At 45.5% G+C, this 26,036-nt stretch overlaps 1 protein-coding gene across 1 annotated transcript in view; it reads left to right on the plus strand.

Moving 5' to 3' along the window:
- cacna1ia (calcium voltage-gated channel subunit alpha1 Ia) overlaps window positions 1-26,036 on the plus strand; it is a 156,583-nt gene that overhangs the window by 103,108 nt on the left and 27,439 nt on the right. The window contains exons 20-27 of the mRNA XM_042318564.1: window positions 903-1,029; window positions 2,909-3,034; window positions 4,630-4,719; window positions 5,213-5,405; window positions 6,006-6,157; window positions 6,966-7,075; window positions 14,177-14,310; window positions 15,980-16,050. Coding sequence (XP_042174498.1) covers window positions 903-1,029; window positions 2,909-3,034; window positions 4,630-4,719; window positions 5,213-5,405; window positions 6,006-6,157; window positions 6,966-7,075; window positions 14,177-14,310; window positions 15,980-16,050 — 1,003 coding nt within the window. The remainder of the gene's footprint in view (window positions 1-902; window positions 1,030-2,908; window positions 3,035-4,629; window positions 4,720-5,212; window positions 5,406-6,005; window positions 6,158-6,965; window positions 7,076-14,176; window positions 14,311-15,979; window positions 16,051-26,036) is intronic.

Below are 26,036 nucleotides of genomic sequence, written 5' to 3' on the forward strand. Positions count from 1 at the left end.
CTCCCTCTCTCTCACTCCCTCTGTCTAATCCTCCATCTCTCTCCCTCTCTCCCTCTCCCTCTCTCCCTCTCTCTCACTCCCTCTGTCTAATCCTCCATCTCTCTCCCTCTCTCCCTCTCCCTCTCTCCCTCTCTCCCTCTCCCTCTCTCCCTCTCTCTCACTCCCTCTGTCTAATCCTCCATCTCTCTCCCTCTCTCCCTCTCCCTCTCTCCCTCTCTCTTACTCCCTCTGTCTAATCCTCCATCTCTCTCCCTCTCTCCCTCTCCCTCTCTCCCTCTCTCTCACTCCCTCTGTCTAATCCTCCATCTCTCTCCCTCTCTCCCTCTTTCTCTCTCCCTCTCTCACACCCTCTGTCTAATCCTCCATCTCTCTCCCTCTCTCCCTCTCCCTCTCTCCCTCTCTCTCACTCCCTCTGTCTAATCCTCCATCTCTCTCCCTCTCTCCCTCTCCCTCTCTCCCTCTCTCTCACTCCCTCTGTCTAATCCTCCATCTCTCTCCCTCTCCCTATCTCCCTCTCTCTCACTCCCTCTGTCTAATCCTCCATCTCTCTCCCTCTCCCTATCTCCCTCTCTCTCACTCCCTCTGTCTAATCCTCCATCTCTCTCCCTCTCCCTCTCTCCCTCTCTCTCACTCCCTCTGTCTAATCCTCCATCTCTCTCCCTCTCTCCCTCTCTCTCACTCCCTCTGTCTAATCCTCCATCTCTCTCCCTCTCTACCTCTCCCTCTCTCTCCATCACTCCCTCTCTCTAACCCTCCATCTCTCTCCCTCCCTTTCTTTCCCTATCTCAATCTCTCTCTCCATCTCTCTCTGTCTCTCTTTCTCTCCATCCCTCCTTCTCTCTCTCCCTTCATCTCTCTCGCTCGATCCCTCTCCTGCTCTCTCTCTGTTTCTCTTTCTACAGGGTGATCAGTCGAGCCCCAGGTCTGAAGCTGGTAGTGGAGACTCTAATAACGTCTCTGAAACCTATAGGAAACATTGTCCTTATCTGCTGTGCTTTCTTCATCATATTTGGTATCCTGGGGGTGCAGGTAGGGGCTGTTATCTTTGGAGTACTTGTCTCTCCATCTTTCTTGCTCTGTCTTTTTTTCTATCTCTGTTTTCCTTGTTCCTTCATTTTATCAATATTTCATATTCCCTGTCTTTCTCCTCCAACATATACCCTGTCTTTCTCCTCCAACATATACCCTGTCTTTCTCCTCCAACATATACCCTGTCTTTCTCCTTCAACATATACCCTGTCTTTCTCCTTCAACATATACCCTGTCTTTCTCCTCCAACATATACCCTGTCTTTCTCCTCCAACATATACCCTGTCTTTCTCCTCCAATATATACCCTGTCTTTCTCCTCCAACATATACCCTGTCTTTCTCCTCCAACATATACCCTGTCTTTCTCCTCCAACATATACCCTGTCTTTCTCCTCCAACATATACCCTGTCTTTCTCCTCCAACATATACCCTGTCTTTCTCCTCCAACATATACCCTGTCTTTCTCCTCCAACATATACCCTGTCTTTCTCCTCCAACATATACCCTGTCTTTCTCCTCCAACATATACCCTGTCTTTCTCCTCCAACATATACCCTGTCTTTCTCCTCCAACATATACCCTGTCTTTCTCCTCCAACATATACCCTCTTTCTCCATCAACATATACCCTCTTTCTCCATCAACATATACCCTCTTTCTCCATCAACATATACCCTCTTTCTCCTCCAACATATACCCTGTCTTTCTCCTCCAACATATACCCTGTCTTTCTCCTCCAACATATACCCTGTCTTTCTCCTCCAACATATACCCTCTTTCTCCTCAACATATACCCTCTTTCTCCATCAACATATACCCTCTTTCTCCTCCAACATATACCCTGTCTTTCTCCTCCAACATATACCCTGTCTTTCTTTCTCCTCCAACATATACCCTGTCTTTCTCCTCCAACATATACCCTGTCTTTCTCCTCCAACATATACCCTGTCTTTCTCCTCCAACATATACCCTGTCTTTCTCCTCCAACATATACCCTCTTTCTCCTCCAACATATACCCTCTTTCTCCATCAACATATACCCTCTTTCTCCTCCAACATATACCCTCTTTCTCCATCAACATATACCCTCTTTCTCCTCAACATATACCCTCTTTTCCTATATACCCTCTTTCTCCATCAACATATACCCCTTTCTCCTTATATACCCTCCATCAACATATACCCTCTTTCTCCTCCAACATATACCCTGTCTTTCTCCTCCAACATATACCCTCTTTCTCCTCCAACATATACCCTCTTTCTCCTCCAACATATACCCTATTTCTCCTCCAACATATACCCTGTCTTTCTCCTCCAACATATACCCTCTTTCTCCATCAACATATACCCTCTTTCTCCATCAACATATACCCTCTTTCTCCTCCAATATATACCCTCTTTCTCCATCAACATATACCCTCTTTCTCCTCCAACATATACCCTCTTTCTCCATCAACATATACCCTCTTTCTCCTCCAACATATACCCTGTATTTCTCCTCCAACATATACCCTCTTTCTCCTCCAACATATACCCTCTTTCTCCTCCAACATATACCCTATTTCTCCTCCAACATATACCCTGTCTTTCTTCTCCAATATATACCCATTCTTTCTGTGTCTCTGTTTCCTCACCTTCCTCCCACAGTTGTCTGTCTCTCAGTCTCTGTCCCTTCTCTGTCTTTATCAGTCTTTGCCACCTGTCTTCCATCTCTCTCTCAATTCCCTAAATCATTCTTGACCATCTATGTAATGACCTCCATATTATTCCATCAAGTGTGTCTATCCTTTGATAATGACATATGAAAGAAACCACTTCTATGGTAACAACAAGTCATCTGAAGTGGCTCTGTCCATTGTTCACATTGTTCCCTGACAGCTGTTCAAAGGGAAGTTCTTCTACTGCTTTGGCCCCGACGTCAAGAACATCACCAACAAGTCTGACTGTCTGCAGGCCAACTACAAATGGGTTCATCACAAGTACAACTTTGACAACCTGGGACAGGTAAGGATTTCTCCCAGTATCAATTTCATGAAATACTGAACTGATGGACATGGTGAATGGACCAGTATGAAATACTGAACTGATGGACATGGTGAATGGACCAGTATGAAATACTGAACTGATGGACATGGTGAATGGACCAGTATGAAATACTGAACTGATGGACATGGTGAATGGACCAGTATGAAATACTGAACTGATGGACATGGTGAATGGACCAGTATGAAATACTGAACTGATGGACATGGTGAATGGACCAGTATGAAATACTGAACTGATGGACATGGTGAATGGACCAGTGGACCAGTCTGAAATACTGAACTGATGGACATGGTGAATGGACCAGTATGAAATACTGAACTGATGGACATGGTGAATGGACCAGTATGAAATACTGAACTGATGGACATGGTGAATGGACCAGTATGAAATACTGAACTGATGGACATGGTGAATGGACCAGTATGAAATACTGAACTGATGGACATGGTGAATGGACCAGTATGAAATACTGAACTGATGGACATGGTGAATGGACCAGTATGAAATACTGAACTGATGGACATGGTGAATGGACCAGTATGAAATACTGAACTGATGGACATGGTGAATGGACCAGTATGAAATACTGAACTGATGGACATGGTGAATGGACCAGTATGAAATACTGAACTGATGGACATGGTGAATGGACCAGTATGAAATACTGAACTGATGGACATGGTGAATGGACCAGTATGAAATGAACTGAACTGATGGACATGAACTGATGGACATGAATGGACCAGTATGAAATACTGAACTGATGGACATGGTGAATGGACCAGTATGAAATACTGAACTGATGGACATGGTGAATGGACCAGTATGAAATACTGAACTGATGGACATGGTGAATGGACCAGTATGAAATACTGAACTGATGGACATGGTGAATGGACCAGTATGAAATACTGAACTGATGGACATGGTGAATGGACCAGTATGAAATACTGAACTGATGGACATGGTGAATGGACCAGTATGAAATACTGAACTGATGGACATGGTGAATGGACCAGTATGAAATACTGAACTGATGGACATGGTGAATGGACCAGTATGAAATACTGAACTGATGGACATGGTGAATGGACCAGTATGAAATACTGAACTGATGGACATGGTGAATGGACCAGTATGAAATACTGAACTGATGGACATGGTGAATGGACCAGTATGAAATACTGAACTGATGGACATGGTGAATGGACCAGTATGAAATACTGAACTGATGGACATGGTGAATGGACCGATGGACTGATGTTTTGTCTGTGTGTTTTTGTCTTTATATGTATGTTTATATTTCATGTATTTCATGTTTGTTCTGTCTGTCTGTGTATGTCTGCATTTCTGCATTTCTGTGTGTGTGTGTGTGTGTGTGTGTGTGTGTGTGTGTGTGTGTGTGTGTGTGTGAACTGTGTGCGTGTCTTTATATGCGTGTGCGTGTGTGTGTGTGTGTGTGTGTGTGTGTGTGTGTGTGTGTGTGTGTGTGTGTGTGTGTGTGTGTTCTGTGTTCGTTCTGTGTGTATATGTGTGTGCGTTCTGTACCACAGGCTCTGATGTCCCTGTTTGTGCTGGCTTCAAAGGACGGTTGGGTCAACATCATGTACCATGGCCTGGATGCTGTAGGGGTGGACCAACAGGTAACTAGTCTAATAGTGGTCATCAAGTCTATCCATAATATTTCTATAGATGTATTATTATTTCAGTTGTGTTGGCTGACTGATCTATCAGAGCATACTCCACTCCTTCTCTCCCTCTCCTCCTTCGACTAAACACTCACATGCACCACTCCTCTCTCTCTCCCTCGTTCTCCCCCTCCCTCTTCCCTCCCTCCCCATCTCTCCCTCCCTCCCTCTCTCCTCCCCCCTCTCCCCTCCCTACCTCCCTCCCTCTCCCTCTCCCTCCCCATCCCCCCCCCTCCCCTCCCTCTCTCTCTCCCTCCCCCTCCCCCTCCCTCCCTCTCCATCCCCCCTCCCTCCCCCTCTCTCCTCCCCCCTCCCCTCCCCCTCCCTCCCTCTCCCTCTCCATCCCCCCCTCCCCTCCCTCCCTCTCTCTCTCCTCCCCCTCTCCCCTCCCTGCCTCCCTCCCTCTCCATCCCCCCTCTCCCTTCCCTCCCTCCCTCTCTCCCTTTAGCCAGTGATCAACAACAGTCCATGGATGCTCCTCTACTTCATCTCCTTCCTCCTCATCGTCAGTTTCTTCGTTCTGAACATGTTTGTGGGCGTGGTGGTGGAGAACTTCCACAAGTGCCGTCAGAACCAGGAAGTGGAAGAGGCTAAAAGGAGAGAGGATAAACGACGGAGACGCATGGAGAAGAAGAGGAGGGGTAAGGGAGAGACGGGAAGAAGAGATAGTGCAAGGTGTCTGGAGAGAGAGAGGGAGGGTGAGAGGGAGAGAGGGATAGAGGGAGGATGAGAGGGAGAAAGGGAGAGAGGGATAGAGGGAGGATGAGAGGGAGAAAGGGAGAGAGGGATAGAGGGAGAAAGGGAGGATGAGAGGGAGAGAGAGGGTGAAAGGGAGAAAGGGAGGGAGGATAAGAGGGAGAGAGAGAGGGTGAGAGGGAGAGAGAGAGGGTGAGAGGGAGAAAGGGAGGGAGGATAAGAGGGGGAGAGAGAGAGGGTGAGAGGGAGAGAGAGAGGGTGAAAGGGAGAAAGAGAGGGAGGGTGAGAGGGAGAGAGAGAGGGTGAGAGGGAGAGAGGGTGAAAGGGAGAAAGGGAGGGTGAAAGGGTGAAAGGGAGAGAGGGAGAAAGGGAGAGAGAGAGAGGGATGGGGGAGAGAAGAACAGACAGAGATAGATCATCAATAATTGTGTGAATTGTTTATGAGTATTACTCTTGACAGGAGGACATCACAGGAATGCTTTTGAATAGTGTACAGTAATACTATGTATAAAGTACTATTACCTGTGTTTGTCTCCCCTTGCCAGACGCCCAGAAGATCCCCTACTATGCCAGCTACAGCCCCCTCCGCCTGTGGATCCACACTCTGTGTACCACCTACTACCTGGACCTCTTCATCACCTTCATCATCTGTATCAACGTCATCACCATGTCACTGGAACACTACAGCCAGCCACGAGTAAGACTGGAGGGAGCGGTGTGCGTGTGTGGGTGGGGGTGGGGGGGTACAGAAAGACAGAGTGTTGTGTGTTTTCATGTACACAGTACCATATGTGACTCCTTCTCTCTCTCTCTCTCTCTCTCTCTCTCTCTCTCTCTCTCTCTCTCTCTCCCCCCTTCCTCCCTCTCTCCCACCTCCTCTCTCTCCCCCACCCTCTCACCTCCCTCTCTCCCACTCCCTCTCACATACTCTCTCTCCCCCTCCCTCTCACATCCTCTCTCTCTCCTCCCTCCCACCATCTCCTCCATCTCCTTCTCTCTCCCCCTCCTTCCCATCTCCTTCTCTCCACCTCCCTCCCTCCCACCTCCTCTTTCTCCCCCTCCCTCTCACCTCCTTCTCTCTCTCTCCTCCCTCCCACCATCTCCCTCTCTCTCTCCTCCCTCCCACCATCTCCTTCTCTCCTCTCCTCCCTCCCACCATCTCCTCTCTCTCTTCTCCCTCCCACCTCCTTCTCTCTCTCCCCTCCCTCCTACCTCCTTCTCTCTCTCCCCCCCCCCCCTCTTTCTCTCTCTCTCTCCCCCTCCCACCTCCTTCTCTCTCTCCCCCCACCTCTTTCTCTCTCTCCCCCTCCCACCTCCTCTCTCCCCCCCCCCACCTCTCTCTCTCCCCCCCTCCCTCTCACCTCCCTCTCTCCCCCCCCTCCCCCCCCCCTCTCTCTCTCTCCCCCTCCCTCCCACCTCCTTCTCTCTCTCTCTCCCCCTCCCTCCCACCTCCTTCTCTCTCTCTCTCCCACTCCCTCCCACCTCCTTCTCTCTCTGTCTCTCAGTCTCTGGATCTAGTGTTGAAGTACTGTAACTATTTCTTCACATCCACCTTTGTACTGGAGACCCTCCTGAAGCTCACCGCCTTTGGCTTCCGACGCTTCTTTAAAGACAGGTAGTTACAGGGCCACACTGACTTACTGAATAAACACTGTATTCACTGCTGCACTGGGGACACACTGTGTGTGTGTGTGTGTGTGTGTGTGTGTGTGTGTGTGTGTGTGTGTGTGTGTGTGTGTGTGTGTGTGTGTGTGTGTGTGTGTGTGTGTGTGTGTGTGTGTGTGTGTGTGTGTGTGTGTGTGTGTTTGCGCATGTCAGTCATCTCAGTGTGTATGATGCATACATAGTATATGATGCATAGCTGCCCTTCTTAACCACAACTCCATTAGAAAATAGTTATTTCTGACTTCAATGGTACTTCCTGGTAGTGTCATAGCTTTACTATAGCTGAACTATAGCTGGGATACTTCAATGGTACTTCCTGGTAGTGTCATAGCTTTACTATAGCTGAACTATAGCTGGGATACTTCAATGGTACTTCCTGGTAGTGTCATAGCTTTACTATAGCTGAACTATAGCTGGGATACTTTAATGGTACTTCCTGGTAGTGTCATAGCTTTACTATAGCTGAACTATAGCTGGGATACTTTAATGGTACTTCCTGGTGGTGTCATAGCTTTACTATAGCTGAACTATAGCTGGGATACTTTAATGGTACTTCCTGGTAGTGTCATAGCTTTACTATAGCTGAACTATAGCTGGGATACTTCAATGGTACTCCCTGGTAGTGTCATAGCTTTACTATAGCTGAACTATAGCTGGGATACTTCAATGGTACTTCCTGGTAGTGTCATAGCTTTACTATAGCTGAACTATAGCTGGGATACTTCAATGGTACTTCCTGGTAGTGTCATAGCTTTACTATAGCTGAACTATAGCTGGGATACTTTAATGGTACTTCCTGGTAGTGTCATAGCTTTACTATAGCTGAACTATAGCTGGGATACTTCAATGGTACTTCCTGGTAGTGTCATAGCTTTACTATAGCTGAACTATAGCTGGGATACTTCAATGGTACTTCCTGGTAGTGTCATAGCTTAGCTGAACTATAGCTGAACAATGGTATAGCTAGCTTTACTATAGCTGAACTATAGCTGGGATTTAATGGTACTTCCTGGTAGTGTCATAGCTTTACTATAGCTGAACTATAGCTGGGATACTTTAATGGTACTTCCTGGTAGTGTCATAGCTTTACTATAGCTGAACTATAGCTGGGATACTTTAATGGTACTTCCTGGTAGTGTCATAGCTTTACTATAGCTGAACTATAGCTGGGATACTTAGCTGAAATGGTACTTCCTGGTAGTGTCATAGCTTTACTATAGCTGAACTATAGCTGGGATACTTTAATGGTACTTCCTGGTAGTGTCATAGCTTTACTATAGCTGAACTATAGCTGGGATACTTTCAATGGTACTTCCTGGTAGTGTCATAGCTTTACTATAGCTGAACTATAGCTGGGATACTTCAATGGTACTTCCTGGTAGTGTCTAGAACTGAATAGCTGGGATACTTCAATGGTACTTCCTGGTAGTGTCATAGCTTTACTATAGCTGAACTATAGCTGGGATACTTCAATGGTACTTCCTGGTAGTGTCATAGCTTTACTATAGCTGAACTATAGCTGGGATACTTTAATGGTACTTCCTGGTAGTGTCATAGCTTTACTATAGCTGAACTATAGCTGGGATACTTCAATGGTACTTCCTGGTAGTGTCATAGCTTTACTATAGCTGAACTATAGCTGGGATACTTTAATGGTACTTCCTGGTAGTGTCATAGCTTTACTATAGCTGAACTATAGCTGGGATACTTTAATGGTACTTCCTGGTAGTGTCATAGCTTTACTATAGCTGAACTATAGCTGGGATACTATAGCTTACTTTAATGGTACTTCCTGGTAGTGTCATAGCTTTACTATAGCTGAACTATAGCTGGGATACTTTAATGGTACTTCCTGGTAGTGTCATAGCTTTACTATAGCTGAACTATAGCTGGGATACTTTAACTTCCTGGTAGTGTCATAGCTTTACTATAGCTGAACTATAGCTGGGATACTTTAATGGTACTTCCTGGTAGTGTCATAGCTTTACTATAGCTGAACTATAGCTGGGATACTTTAATGGTACTTCCTGGTAGTGTCATAGCTTTACTATAGCTGAACTATAGCTGGGATACTTTAATGGTACTTCCTGGTAGTGTCATAGCTTTACTATAGCTGAACTATAGCTGGGATACTTTAATGGTACTTCCTGGTAGTGTCATAGCTTTACTATAGCTGAACTATAGCTGGGATACTTTAATGGTACTTCCTGGTAGTGTCATAGCTTTTACTATAGCTGAACTATAGCTGGGATACTTCAATGGTACTTCCTGGTAGTGTCATAGCTTTACTATAGCTGAACTATAGCTGGGATACTTTAATGGTACTTCCTGGTAGTGTCATAGCTTTACTATAGCTGAACTATAGCTGGGATACTTTAATGGTACTTCCTGGTAGTGTCATAGCTTTACTATAGCTGAACTATAGCTTTACTATAGCTGAACTATAGCTGGGATACTTAAATGGTACTTCCTGGTAGTGTCACTATAGCTTTAGCTACTTTAATGGTACTTCCTGAACTATAGCTGGGATACTTTAATGGTACTTCCTGGTAGTGTCATAGCTTTACTATAGCTGAACTATAGCTGGGATACTTTAATGGTACTTCCTGGTAGTGTCATAGCTTTACTATAGCTGAACTATAGCTGGGATACTTTAATGGTACTTCCTGGTAGTGTCATAGCTTTACTATAGCTGAACTATAGCTGGGATACTTCAATGGTACTTCCTGGTAGTGTCATAGCTTTACTATAGCTGAACTATAGCTGGGATACTTTAATGGTACTTCCTGGTAGTGTCATAGCTTTACTATAGCTGAACTATAGCTGGGATACTTTAATGGTACTTCCTGGTAGTGTCATAGCTTTACTATAGCTGAACTATAGCTGGGATACTTTAATGGTACTTCCTGGTAGTGTCATAGCTTTACTATAGCTAGCTGAACTATAGCTGGGATACTTTAATGGTACTTCCTGGTAGTGTCATAGCTTTACTATAGCTGAACTATAGCTGGGATACTTTAATGGTACTTCCTGGTAGTGTCATAGCTTTACTATAGCTGAACTATAGCTGGGATACTTTAATGGTACTTCCTGGTAGTGTCATAGCTTTACTATAGCTGAACTATAGCTGGGATACTTTAATGGTACTTCCTGGTAGTGTCATAGCTTTTACTATAGCTGAACTATAGCTGGGATACTTTAATGGTACTTCCTGGTAGTGTCATAGCTTTACTATAGCTGAACTATAGCTGGGATACTTTAATGGTACTTCCTGGTAGTGTCATAGCTTTACTATAGCTGAACTATAGCTGGGATACTTTAATGGTACTTCCTGGTAGTGTCATAGCTTTACTATAGCTGAACTATAGCTGGGATACTTTAATGGTACTTCCTGGTAGTGTCATAGCTTTACTATAGCTGAACTATAGCTGGGATACTTTAATGGTACTTCCTGGTAGTGTCATAGCTTTACTATAGCTGAACTATAGCTGGGATACTTTAATGGTACTTCCTGGTAGTGTCATAGCTTTACTATAGCTGAACTATAGCTGGGATACTTCAATGGTACTTCCTGGTAGTGTCATAGCTTTACTATAGCTGAACTATAGCTGGGATACTTTAATGGTACTTCCTGGTAGTGTCATAGCTTTACTATAGCTGAACTATAGCTGGGATACTTTAATGGTACTTCCTGGTAGTGTCATAGCTTTACTATAGCTGAACTATAGCTGGGATACTTTAATGGTACTTCCTGGTAGTGTCATAGCTTTACTATAGCTGAACTATAGCTGGGATACTTTAATGGTACTTCCTGGTAGTGTCATAGCTTTACTATAGCTGAACTATAGCTGGGATACTTTAATGGTACTTCCTGGTAGTGTCATAGCTTTACTATAGCTGAACTATAGCTGGGATACTTTAATGGTACTTCCTGGTAGTGTCATAGCTTTACTATAGCTGAACTATAGCTGGGATACTTTAATGGTACTTCCTGGTAGTGTCATAGCTTTACTATAGCTGAACTATAGCTGGGATACTTTAATGGTACTTCCTGGTAGTGTCATAGCTTTACTATAGCTGAACTATAGCTGGGATACTCTCTGTATAGTCAAATACAGATACTGCTGAGCTACTGAATAAACACTATCCACACTGCTACACTGGGGACACTGTGTGTGTTTTTTCACTCTGTGTGATTCATAGTAGTAATGCCATAGCCGTAATATAACCAGGATGCTCTCTCTATACTACATGGTACTAGTAAAGGTGACTGAATTAAATACGCTGCACTGGGGACACTGTGTATGTCATCTCACTGTATGATTCATAGTGTTTGCTGTACTGTAGGTAGTTAAAGTTAGGGTTACAGGTTAGGGTTAAAGTTTGGTTGACAGGTTAGGGTTAAAGTTAGGGTTAAGGTTAGGTTGACAGGTTAGGGTTAAGGTTAGGTTGACAGGTTAGGGTTAAGGTTAGGTTTAAAGGTTAGGTTTAAGGTTAGGTTTAAAGGATAGAGTTAAGGTTAGGTTTAAATGCTAGGTTAACGTTAGGTTTAAAGGTTAGGGTTAAGGTTAGGGTTAAGGTTAGGTTTAAAGGTTAGGTGTAAGGTTTAAGGGTTAGGTTAGGTTAGGTTAGGGTTAAAGGTTAGGTTTAAGGTTAAGTTTAAGGTTAGGTTTAAAGCTTAGGGTTAAGGTTAGGGTTAGGGTTAAAGGTCAGGTTTAAGGTTAGGTTTAAAGGTTAGGGTTAAGGTTGGGTTTAAAGGCTGTGCCAGCTAGTGACCACTCTGCAGAGCTGCCTCCAGAACAATATTCATGATGCTAATCTGCTATACTTGCATTGTGTGTAGATGTATCATTGTCCATTTCATCAGATGCAGAATAACTATAGTTAGTACACTCCTCTATCCTCATCTCTGACCCATCTCTGACCCATTCCTGACCCATCTCTGAATCATCTCTGACCCATTCCTAACCCATCTCTGACCCATTCCTGACCCATTTCTGACCCATCTCTGACACATTCCTGACCCATCTCTGACCCATCTCTGACACATTCCTGACCCATCTCTGACCCATCTCTGACCCATTCCTGACCCATCTCTGACCCATTCCTGACTCATTCCTGACCCATCTCTGACCCATCTCTGACCCATTCCTGACCAATCTCTGAATCATCTCTGACCCATCTCTGACCCATCTCTGACCCATTCCTGACCCATCTCTGAATCATCTCTGACCCATTCCTGACCCATCTCTGACCCATTCCTGACCCATTCCTGACCCATAACCCATCCTGACCCATCTCTGACCCATCTCTGACCCATGACCCATTCTGACCCATCTCTGACCCATCTCTGACCCATCTCTGACCCATCTCTGACCCATTCCTGACCCATCTCTGACCCATCTCTGACCCATCTCTGACCCATTCCTGACCCATCTCTGACCCATTCCTGACTCATTCCTGACCCATCTCTCTGACCCATGACCCATTCCTGACCCATCTCTGACTCATTCCTGACCCATCTCTGAATCATCTCTGACCCATTCCAGACCAATCTCTGACCCATCTCTGACCCATCTCTGACCCATTCCTGACCCATTCCAGACCATCTCTGACCCATTCCTGACCCATTCCAGACCCATTCATGACCATCTTTGACCCATTCCAGACCCATTCATGACCATCTCTGACCCATTCCAGACCCATTCATGACCATCTCTGACCCATTCCAGACCCATTCATGACCATCTATGACCTATTCCAGACCCATTCATGACCATCTATGACCTATTCCAGACCCATTCATGACCATCTCTGACCCATTCCAGACCCATTCATGACCATCTCTGACCTATTCCAGACCCATTCATGACCATCTCTGACCCATTCCTGACCCATTCCTGACCCATTCCAGACCCATTCATGACCATCTCTGACCCATTCCAGATCCATTCATGACCATCTCTGACCCATTCCAGATCCATTCATGACCATCTCTGACCCATTCCTGACCCATGGACTCAATCAGGAAACAGAAATCACAGAAGAATCTCTCTGCCTCCATACAGTCCAATATCTCACCCTCACTGTGAGCAATATGGTGGAGCAGTGATTTCTCCCATTCTATTATTACTGTTATTAATTCAATTACACCCACATTACTGTTAACAGGACCCAGATCAACCCACTCACAGATACATGGAGCATCACTAGAGCCATTCCTACTCATTCTCTTTCTCTAATTGTTTTCCCATTCAACATAATGGGTTACTGATGAAGCAGATAGATTGTGGCTGATGTTGGATATCAATTCATTTCATTGACTCAGTACTGAATGGTTGGTGCTGAACTGCTGCTGCTGTTGACAACACATACACGTTGAAGATGTTGACGCGAACAAAACACAAACATTTACCTGGTGCTTTAATGGTACTGACCCATTTTATATGATGGAAGCAGAGAAAGAGAGAGGGGGGTGGGAGGGGAGGGGGGTAGAAGAGAAAAGAGGGGGAGGAGGGGTTGGAAGAGAGAGAGGAGATAAAATAAATGAGAAAGAAGAGAAAGAGGTAAAGGATGGAGAGAGAGAGAGAGAAAGGAAGAGAGAGTACAGGGGGTAGAGAGAGATGTATGTTAGTGTGATTGGGCAGCACCTCGTCTCTTTTCTAGGACATCAGTGGCATCTGGCAGGACAGTCTCTCTGCGTACTCAGTCTGAGTTTTCTCAGCGTGTCTTAAAGTGGAGATGTAGGCAGGTGGAAACAGTCTGGGTTACTGGGCACACACACACACACCACACCACACCACACCACACCACACACACACACACACACACACACACACACACACACACACACACACACACACACACACACACGCACACACACACACACACATATGGTACACAGTACACACACACACGCACACACACATACATTACACACACACACACACACACACACACACACACACATGTATCTGTACAGTACATTAATGACCCTGATGGAACATGGCCTCCAGTGTGACGACCCTTTGCTCACTGACTCTGTGTGTAGGTGGAATCAGTTGGATCTGGCCATCGTGTTGCTGTCAGTGATGGGTATCACTCTGGAGGAGATCGACTACAGCGCTTCTCTCCCCATCAACCCTACCATCATACGCATCATGAGGGTGTTGAGGATCGCACGAGGTAATGAGGGAGGGAGGGAGGGAGGAAGGGAGGGAGGGAAGGAGGAGGGAGAAGGAGGGAGAGAGAGAAGAAGAAGTGCATTTGAGTGTTTAGTCGCACCCTGGCACACACACACACACACACACACACACACACACACACACACAGTTCAACACCTTTTCTATTCACGCCCCTCTGGAATCTATGGATAGCATGACCCAGTGTACAGACCCAGTGTACAGACCCAGTGTACAGACCCAGTGTACAGACCCAGTGTACAGACCCAGTGTCAGACAGACCCAGTGTACAGACCCCAGACCCAGTGTCAGACCCAGACCCAGTGTTCAGACCCAGTGTTCAGACCCAGTGTTCAGACCCAGTGTTCAGACCCAGTGTTCAGACCCAGTGTCAGACCCAGTGTTCAGACCCAGTGTTCAGACCCAGTGTACAGACCCCAGACCCAGTGTTCAGACCCAGTGTTCAGACCCCAGACCCAGTGTTCAGACCCGGTGTTCAGACCCAGTGTTCAGACCCAGTGTTCAGACCCAGTGTACAGACCCAGTGTACAGACCCAGTGTACAGACCCAGTGTTCAGACCCAGTGTACAGACCCAGTGTACAGACCCAGTGTACAGACCCAGTGTACAGACCCAGTGTGTACAGACCCAGTGTAGACCCAGTGTACAGACCCAGTGTACAGACCCAGTGTACAGACCCAGTGTACAGACCCAGTGTACAGACCCAGTGTACAGACCCAGTGTACAGACCCAGTGTACAGACCCAGTGTGTACAGACCCAGTGTACAGACCCAGTGTACAGACCCAGACCCAGTGTACAGACCCAGTGTACAGACCCAGTGTTACAGACCCAGTGTATAGACCCAGTGTATAGACCCAGTGTACAGACCCAGTGTATAGACCCAGTGTACAGACCCAGTGTATAGACCCAGTGTACAGACCCAGTGTACAGACCCAGTGTACAGACCCAGTGTTCAGACCCAGTGTATAGACCCAGTGTATAGACCCAGTGTTCAGACCCAGTGTTCAGACCCAGTGTTCAGACCCAGTGTACAGACCCAGTGTACAGACCCAGTGTATAGACCCAGTGTATAGACCCAGTGTACAGACCCAGTATACAGCAGATCACTGCTTCATCATTAATCCTACCAAAGCTACAGCTCATGACTAATGGTTGGGCCAGTGGGAGGGCCATGAGCGAGCGAGAGTGTATGTGTGTATGACAGTGTCTGTGAGTGTGTGTGTGTGTGTGTGTATGGCCACGTCTGTGAGAGTGTGTGTGTGTATGACAGTATCTGTGAGAGTGTGTGTGTGTATGACAGTGTCTGTGAGAGTGTGTGTGTGTATGACAGTGTCTGTGAGAGTGTGTGTGTGTATGACAGTGTTTGTTAGAGCGTGTGTGTGTCTGACAGTGTCTGTGAGAGTGTGTGTGTGTATGACAGTGTCTGTGAGAGCGTGTGTGCTGGGTATAAATTTAGCTGTGACCTTTCGGAGGCTGGATGTTTCCCGTTTAGTCCAGAATTGAACCGGAGGGAATTCCCTAAATGCCCAGCATTTATAATCTCCCCCTCCACTTCACCTCTCCCCAGCCCTCATCATAACCTTTTTCTCTATTTCTGTCTTTCTGCCTCTCTCTCTCTCTCTCTCTCACTCCATCTATTCTCTCCATCCCAGTTCTGAAGCTGCTGAAGATGGCTAAAGGAATGAGAGCTCTGCTGGATACGGTGGTCCAAGCCCTACCACAGGTACAAATGCACGCACACACACACCCAGATAAACGAACATTGGGTGAGCCAATACTATGACAATGCTCAACACAGGCCAAAACAGCCCCCCTTCCCCCTCACACTGCCATGGGAATCCATCCTAAGTTTCAGGCCTGGGGGAGAGAGCTGCGGTAGAAAAGTCCCAAACTGCAACTAGGACAGGCCGATCAATGACCAGGAATGTATAGTCTCTCTCTAGCAGTGCTAATTGGTGACTCAGACTGGCCTCCCTGCCACACACACACAAATTCATACACACACACACACACACACACACACACACATAGCTCCTATGTATGATGAGTGCAGACAAACAGAGGGGCTGATTGAATGATTATGGCTAGGATTAGAGGCACTGTTTACATTTTCAAAAAATTAACAAGCATTTTTATCTGTTTTTCAACAAGCTGTTCTACCAAGGGTTATTATGTAGATGATGGCAGCTGCAAACAATCAAATGAGATGATGATCTTCAAACAGTAGCTATATCTCTGTACATAATGTGGACAGTGTGTGCTTTCAGGACCATGGAGAGTGCTTTGGGAAAAAGACTATTCATAAAGAGTGCTGATCTAGGATCATGTCCCCCTGTTTTATTCATTAGGATCTAAAAGGATAAACTGATCCTAGATCAGTACTCCTATTCTGAGACATTATGAATACCGCCCTGGTCTAGATACAGCCCCTAGGCCCATAACCACTACTGCCTAGGCACCTCATGTAGATGTGAAGGGATTTGACATCATGCAATATGGAAGTAGCTCAACCTTTCACTCTAATATGCTTGGACAGAGTTTGACCATATTGCATACACCTCTCATATTCTTTCTGATCTCTACAAGTGGCTAGGGGTTGTTTCTGGCTGGGGTACACTGATATTAATACCTCTACCTCTATTAAGAAATGAGGTGTGGGTTATTAGATCTGGTTGGGCTGGAAAGACATGACTCCTTTTCCTAATAAGGTTTGGTCCCGACCACATCATTCCCACAGAGAAAGAGAGAGAAAGAGAGAGAGAGAGGTAGAGAGTGAGTGAAAGAGAGCAGGCAGGGAGAACAGGCAATGAGAAGGAAGGAGTGTAGGGAAGACGGAGGTAAGGCAGAACGGATCTCCTCTCCTCCGCTGCTATCGATCCCTGTCTCATTAACACAGGACACTGGGTCGTCTCCCCAAGGGCATCAGGCAGGTAATTAACACCAAGGTGATTAAAGAGGTGTGTGTGTGTGTGTGTGTGTGTGTGTGTGTGTGTGTGTGTGTGTGTGTGTGTGTGTGTGTGTGTGTGTGTGTGTGTGTGTGTGTGTGTGTGTGTGTGTGTGTGTGTGTGTGTGTGTGTGTGTGTGTGTGTGTGTGTGTGTGTGTGTGTGTGATGAGAGGAGACAATCAGTCTGCTATAGTTACATCTTGAGAAGGAGGGGAAAAATCACCTGCCAGGGTAGTGTTACACACTGTCAAGACTGAGAGTAATGGTGTTACATGGAGAAGCCCCTGACAGATGTTAGCTAGCTAGCTGAAGGTAACACTCAAACACATTACGACCGACGCCATCTCTTATCACAGAATCTGCCTAAAATAATTAGCCATTATCTAACATTATCCCATTTCTCCCCAACTGAGCTAAAATGGCTACCATCTGCTGTTCACTAGATGGTAGTGGTGTCGTTCAGTCACATCTCATCACCACTAAAGCCAGTTGTTTTCTCTCCTCCAGGGGCTGGGTGATAAACTTCGGATATAGCCTATGTTAGTAGGCAACGCTGCGTGAATATCACCATTTCTGCTTTCTAAAAGCTAATTACGAGTGCTCACAGCGACATCTTGTACCATTCTCTTAGCTACTCATTTTTTTATCCCTGTGATGTTTTTTCTCTCCAGAAAATACAGACTTCCTTAAAACTAGTCCCTTGGCCGGGAGAGATTAGCTATCCCCTCTCTGGATTTGCATCTATGGCCACAGCCACTATTCGCTAGCTAACATTAGCATTGGGGACCAAAACACAGTAAAAGTAAAAGGATCCTGGCTAGCATAGTAGCTTAGCTATGTGTACAGATCAAAGTAAATTCAAGACTCACTTATCACTGACCCAGGTTTTACCCGACATAAATTCACTCTTTGTTTGTCTCTTGCTTGCTTGGATCACCCCTCATAGAAACATGTCATTAAGAATCATAGATCATTAAACTGATCTCAATGGAATATTGCTATTTTCAGAGGTGCTTAAATCATCCCCAGTAGTGTAAGATCTACAGTCTCCCTGGTAGATACATCACTAATCAACTGTGACACAGGTAGCTGGGGAGAACTTGCATTAGTTCTGGCCCAAAGGGAACTCGGTATCATACTGAGACAGTCTGACGAGAGACTAAGACTGACAGTATGACAAACAAAGTCTGGATCTAAAGTGCTTTAGAGATTTTTATAGAACTGTTACGTCACTACATAATTTCTACTTAACTTAGACATTGCTGACCTGAGGCATGTTCAGTAGACCCAAATGGGAGAAAACCTTTTGAAATGGAGGTATTACCACCTGAGCTTGTCCACGAAGAAAACACACTTTTCCTTTGTTGGTTTCAAAAACTTTCCCGGACGTTCAGTACCTGCTGAACACAACCTTGGTCTCTAACCCTCACTAAACACTCCTATCTTAATAAACCTGGGTCGTGTTCTTCTATGAAAAACAGCTTCACATCTGTGACTGTTTGTCTTGCAATTTGTTAGCCTGGTAGAGGCTAGATCAGGCTAGATCTGGATAGATCATGCTAGATCTGGATAGAGCAGGCTAGATCTGGATAGAGCAGGCTAGATCTGGATAGATCAGGCTAGATCTGGATAGAGCAGGTTACATCTGGATAGATCAGGCTAGATCTGGATAGATCATGCTAGATCTGGATAGAGCAGGCTAGATCTGGATAGATCAGGCTAGATCTGGATAGAGCAGGTTACATCTGGATAGATCATGCTAGATCTGGATAGATCAGGCTAGATCTGGATAGAGCAGGTTACATCTGGATAGAGCAGGCTAGATCTGGATAGAGCAGGCTAGATCTGGATAGAGCAGGCTAGATCTGGATAGATCAGGCTAGATCTGGATAGATCATGCTAGATCTGGATAGATCAGGCTAGATCTGGATAGAGCAGGTTACATCTGGATAGAGCAGGCTAGATCTGGATAGAGCAGGCTAGATCTGGATAGAGCAGGCTAGATCTGGATAGATCAGGCTAGATCTGGATAGATCATGCTAGATCTGGATAGAGCAGGCTAGATCTGGATAGATCAGGCTAGATCTGGATAGATCATGCTAGATCTGGATAGAGCAGGCTAGATCTGGATAGAGCAGGTTACATCTGGATAGAGCAGGCTAGATCTGGATAGAGCAGGTTACATCTGGATAGAGCAGGCTAGATCTGGATAGAGCAGGCTAGATCTGGATAGATCAGGCTAGATCTGGATAGATCATTCTAGATCTGGATAGAGCAGGCTAGATCTGGATAGATCAGGCTAGATCTGGATAGATCATGCTAGATCTGGATAGAGCAGGCTAGATCTGGATAGAGCAGGTTACATCTGGATAGAGCAGGCTAGATCTGGATAGAGCAGGTTGCATCTGGATAGAGCAGACTAGATCTGGATAGAGCAGGCTAGATCTGGATAGAGCAGACTAGATCTGGATAGAGCAGGTTAGATCTGGATAGAGCAGACTAGATCAGGCTTTTTGGTATTTTGGGTATTTTATTAGGATCCCCATTAGCTGTTGCAAAAGCAGCAGCTACTCTTCCTGGGGTCCACACAAAACATGGAACATGACATAATACAGAACATTAATGGACTAAAACAACTCAAGGACAGAACTACATTAAAAAAAATGTAAAGGCACACATAGCCTAGATATCAATACAGACACACAAACTATCTAGGTCAAATAGGGGCAAGGCATTGTGCTGTGAGGAGTTGCTTTATCTGTTTTTTGAAACCAGGGCAGCTTTTTTGAGCAATATGTGATGGAACAGAGTTCCATGCAATAATGGCTCTATATAATACTGTACGCTTTCTTGAATTTGTTCTGAGTTTGGGGACTGTGAAAAGACCCCAGGTGGCATGTCTGGTGGGGTACATGTGTGTGTCAGAGCTTTGTGAAATTGACTGTGCAAACAATTTGGGATTTTCAACACTTTAATGTTTCTTATAAAAATAAAAAGTTATGCAATCAGTCTCTCCTCAGCTCTTAGGCAAGAGAGACTGGCATATATGTAGTACTTTTTATCAGCCCTCTGATTACAATGAAGAGCAAGACATGCTGCTCTGTTCTGGGCCAGCTGCAGCTTAACTAGGTCTTTCCTTGCAGCACCCGACCACACGACTGGACAATCAAGATGAGACAAAACTAGAGCCTACAGAGCTTGCTTTTTGGAGTGTGGTGTCAAAAAATCAGAGCATCTCATTATTACGGACAGACCTCTCTCCATCGTTACAAGCATTCAATCTATAGGTTTTGACAATGACAGTTTACAATTTAAGGTATCGCCAAGTAATTTAGTCTCCTCAACTTGTTCAACAGCCACACCATTAGTTTCCAGGTTCAGCTGAGGTCTAGAATTTAGGGAATGATTTGTACCAAATATAATGCTCTTAGTTTTAGAGATGTTCAGGACCAGTTTATTACTGGCCACCCATTCCAAAACAGACTGTAACTCTTTGTTAAGGGTTTCGGTGACTTCATTAGCTGTGGTTGCTGATGCGTATATGGTTGAATCATCAGCATACATGGACACACATGCTTTGTTTAATGCCAGTGGCAGGTCATTGGTAAAAATAGAAAAGAGTAGAGGGCCTAGAAAGCTGCCCTGCGGTACACCACACTTTATATGTTTGACATTAGAGAAGCTTCCATTAAAGAAAACCCTTTGACTTCTATTAGATAGATAGCTCTGAATCCACGAGGTTGAAAAGCCAAAACACATATGTTTTTTCAACAAAAGGATATGGTCAATAATATCAAAGGCTGCACTGAAATATAACAGTGCAGCTCCCACAATCTTATTATTATCAATTTCTTTCAACCAATCATCAGTCATTTGTGTCAGTGCAGTACATGTTGAGTGCCCTTCTCTAAAAGCATGCTGAAAGTCTGTTGGTCATTTGTTTACAGATAAATAGTATTGTATTTGGTCAAACACCATTTTTTCCAACAGTTTGCTACTGGTCTACTGTTAGAACCAGTAAAGGCTGCTTTACCACTCTTGGGTAGCAGAATTACTTTGTTCTTCCCTCCAGGCCTGAGGACTAAGAATTTCCTCTGGGGCTCAGATTAAAGATATGACAGATAGGAGTGGGTATAGAGTCAGCTACCATCCTCAGTAGCTTTCTATCTTAGTTGTCAATGCCAGGAGGTTTGTCATTATTGATCGATAACAATAATTTCCCAACTCTCCCAAACTAACTTTACAAAATTCAAACTTGAAACGCTCTTCTTTCATTATTATTATTATTTTTTAAATGCATGAATACAATGGCTCACTGTTTGTTGTTGGCATTTCCTTTCTAAGATTGCCCACTTTGCCAATGACGTAATCATTAAAATAATTGGCAACATCAAATGGTTTTGTGATGAATAAGCCATCTGATTCGAATTGCTCTTTCTGCCCATAATTCCATTTAAAGTAAATTTGCAGTAAGTCAGCCAGTCAGATGTGCAGCCAGACTTATTAGCCACTCTTTTTGCCCCATCTCTTTCAACCATACAGTTTCCTCATCAATCCATCGAGCCGTAACAGTTCTAACAGTCAGTTTCTTAATAGGTGCATGTTTATCAATAATTGGAAGAAACAATTTCATAAATCCATCAAGTGCAGCGTCTGGATGCTCCTTATTAATTGCATCAGACCAACAAATATTTTTAACATCATCCACATAAGAGTCACAGCAAAATATTTTGTATGATCTCTTATACACTATTTTAGGCCCAGTTTTTGGAATGTTGGCTTTCCTGCATATAGCCACTATATTGTGATCACTGCATCCAATGGGTACGGATACAACTTTAGTACAAAGTTCTACAGTGTTAGTAAAAATGTGATTGATATGATCCTGGATGATCCTGTTCCTGTAGTGTTTGTAAACATCCTGGTAGGTTGATTAATAACCTGAACCAGATTACAGGCACTGGTTACAGTAATAAGCTTTCTCTTGAACGGACAGCTTGATGAAAACCAGTCAATATTCAGGTCTCCAAGAAAGTAGACCTCTCTGTTTACATCACAAACACTATCATGCATTTCACACATATTATTTAGATACTGACTGTTAGCACTTGGTGGCCTATAACAACACCCCAAAAGAAAAGGATTTAGATGTGCCAAGTGAACCTGCAACCACAACACTTCAATAACAATTGGCATAAGGTTTTCTCTAAGCATTACAGAGATATGGCTCTGAATATATACAGCAACACCTACCCCATAAGCATTTATGTCTCTTCTATAAATGTTATATCCTTGTATTGCTACTGCTGTATCATCACATGAGTTATCTAAGTGAGTCTCAGAAATGGCTAATATATTAATGTTATCTGATGTTAGCAAGTTATTGATTTCATGAACCTTCAGGCGACATATATTAATATGGGCTATTTTCAGCCCTTTCCTGGGTAGCTTATCAGAGATAGACATAATACTGAAAAGAGCAAGCAAAGCTAGAGAAAAATATATACATTCAGAAGTCCATAATCAATTGGTGTGTGTGTGTGTGTTGTGTGTGTGTGTGTGTGTGTGTGTGTGTGTGTGTGTGTGTGTGTGTGTGTGTGTGTGTGTGTGTGTGTGTGTGTGTGTGTGTGTGTGTGCGTGCGTGCGTGTGTGTGTGTGTGCGTGCGTGCGTGTGTGTGTGTGCGTGCGTGCGTGCATGTGTGTGTGCGTGCGTGCGTGCAACGCAGTTGAAGCTACGAACCCATAGGCTTGGCTCTCTCATCTCTTCCAGACTTCTGGGAAGGTGAACAATGAGCCTGTCATAGCAGATGTCAGCGATGTCCCCACGCGCTCTGACAGCTTTCATGGCTGGGAGAAGTTCTTTCCTCTTCTGGCGCACAGCTTCAGGATAGACCTCGTTGAGGAAGATATATGTTCCTCTCAAGTTCTTGGCTCTTTCCAGAACAGCTACCTTGTCCTTGAACTTCAGGAACTTGACCACTATCGGGCCTGTCACCTGGGACGGTGGTGGGTTTTCCAGTCCTGTGGGCATGGTCCACCTCAATCTTCCTGTGGTCCGTCTCCAATTTCTCAGAGATCATTTCCCTCACTTTGTCCTCAGACTCTGTCCAGGTCTCATGTGGAGATTCTGCAATTCCATCCGCAACCATGTTGTTCTGCCTTGATTGTCCCTCCAGAAAGTCTCATTTATCTGTCGTTGTTATCATGGATTCACATAAAGAACTGATGTCCTCTCTCAACGACTTACAGATGGGTGTCATCTTGCCGTTTTCCTGTTTCAACTCATCGAGCTGACCCTGGGAAAACTGCAAATTGTTATTCAGGTCCTGGACCTCTCTGGTCAGGTCGTTCATTATTTTACTTGTTGAATCCAACAGTATTTGGACAAAACACTTGAAGCTATTTTCTTGTTGTTGTAACAACTGCTTATACTATTTTTGTTAGTTTAAAAGATCCTTCACGTGTGATAGAAAGACACTGTCCTCAACGGTACTCCCCCCGCCTTTGGTCTTTGTCATGGTAGCTAGCAACATAGGTCCAGACAGGGCAGGTCACAGGGAGGTGACAACAACAAACAGCAGGGATCTAGACAGCCATGAACCCGGAACCATCTGCAGTCCCAGCCACAATGGCTAACCACATTGCGGGCTGCTTTCAATTGCGGGGTGCCCTCAAGAAAACCCAGCTAAGCCAGCTGCTACGCAAATTGCTACTCATACCCATCCTTGGTCGGCAGGATCACTGGACAGAGACTAGCAGTCCCAGCAACTGATGCCAACTGTGTTGCGGGTTCTGAAAGTTAGATTTCTACTAAGAACTTTCCAATACACTTTCAAAACAACAAACTTTTCAAAAGAACAAAACTGAACTCTGCCTCTTTCCGCGTTCAACCGGAAGTGATGTGTAGTGTGTCTCTTATTGCTAGATCAGGCCAGAGCAACTAGATCAGGCCAGAGCAACTAGATCAGGCCAGAGCAACTAGATCAGGCCAGAGCAACTAGATCAGGCCAGGATAGACTAGAGCAGGCCAGAACAGACTAGATCAGGCTATAACAGACTAGATCAGGCTAGAACAGACTAGAGCAGGCCAGAACAGACTAGATCAGGCCAGAGCAACTAGAGCAGGCCAGGATAGACTAGAGCAGGCCAGAACAGACTAGATCAGGCCAGAGCAACTAGAGCAGGCCAGAACAGACTAGATCAGGCCAGAGCAACTAGATCAGGCCAGAGCAACTAGATCAGGCCAGGATAGACTAGAGCAGGCCAGAACAGACTAGATCAGGCTAGAACAGACTAGATCAGGCTAGAACAGACTAGAGCAGGCCAGAACAGACTAGATCAGGCCAGAGCAACTAGAGCAGGCCAGAACAGACTAGAGCAGGCCAGAACAGACTAGATCAGGCCAGAGCAGAGTAGAGCAGGCCAGAGCAGACTAGAGCAGGCCAGAGCAGACTAGAGCAGGCCAGAACAGACAAGAGCAGGCCAGAACAGACTGGAGCAGGCCAGAGCAGACTAGAGCAGGCCAGAACAGACTAGAGCAGGCCAGAACAGGCTAGATCAGGCCAGAACAGACTAGAGCAGGCCAGAACAGACTGGAGCAGGCCAGAACAGACTAGAGCAGGCCAGAGCAGACTAGATCAGGCCAGAACAGACTAGAGCAGGCCAGAACAGACTAGAGCAGGCCAGAACAGACTAGAGCAGGCCAGAGCAGACTAGATCAGGCCAGAACAGACTAGAGCAGGCCAGAACAGACTAGAGCAGGCCAGAACAGACTAGAGCAGGCCAGAACAGACTAGATCAGGCCAGAACAGACTAGAGCAGGCCATAACAGACTAGATCAGGCCAGAGCAGACTAGATCAGGCCAGAACAGACTAGAGCAGGCCAGAACAGACTAGAGCAGGCCAGAACAGACTAGAGCAGGCCAGAACAGACTAGAGCAGGCCAGAACAGACTAGATCAGGCCAGAACAGACTAGAGCAGGCCAGAACAGACTAGAGCAGGCCAGAACAGACTAGAGCAGGCCAGAACAGACTAGAGCAGGCCAGAACAGACTAGAGCAGGCCAGAGCAGACTAGATCAGGCCAGAACAGACTAGAGCAGGCCAGAACAGACTAGAGCAGGCCAGAACAGACTAGATCAGGCCAGAACAGACTAGAGCAGGCCAGAACAGACTAGAGCAGGCCAGAACAGGCTAGATCAGGCCAGAACAGACTCAGGAGCAGGCCAGAACAGACTAGAGCAGGCCAGAACAGGCTAGATCAGGCCAGAACAAACTAGAGCAGGCAAGGGCAGACTAGAGCAGGCCAGAACAGACTAGAGCAGGCCAGAACAGACTAGATCTGGCCAGAACAGACTATATCAGGCCAGAACAGACTAGATCAGGCCAGAACAGGCTAGATCAGGCCAGAGCAGACTAGAGCAGGCCAGAGCAGACTAGATCAGAACAGACTAGAGCAGGCCAGAACAGACGGGAGTAGGCCAAAACAGGCTAGATCAGGCCAGAACAGACTAGATCAGGCCAGAACAGACTAGAGCAGGCCAGAACAGACTAGATCCGGCCAGAACAGGCTAGAGCAGGCCAGAACAGACTAGAGCAGGCCAGAACAGGCCAGAACAGACGAGAGCAGGCCAGAACAGACGAGAGCAGGCGAGAACAGACTAGACCAGGCCAGAACAGACTAGAGCAGGCCAGAACAGTCTAGATCAGGCCAGAGCGGGCTAGAGCAGGCCAGAACAGACTAGATCAGGCCAGAACAGGCTAGA

The sequence above is a fragment of the Oncorhynchus tshawytscha genome, unplaced genomic scaffold, assembly GCF_018296145.1.
Source record: "Oncorhynchus tshawytscha isolate Ot180627B unplaced genomic scaffold, Otsh_v2.0 Un_contig_3121_pilon_pilon, whole genome shotgun sequence".
Lineage (NCBI taxonomy): Eukaryota > Metazoa > Chordata > Actinopteri > Salmoniformes > Salmonidae > Oncorhynchus > Oncorhynchus tshawytscha.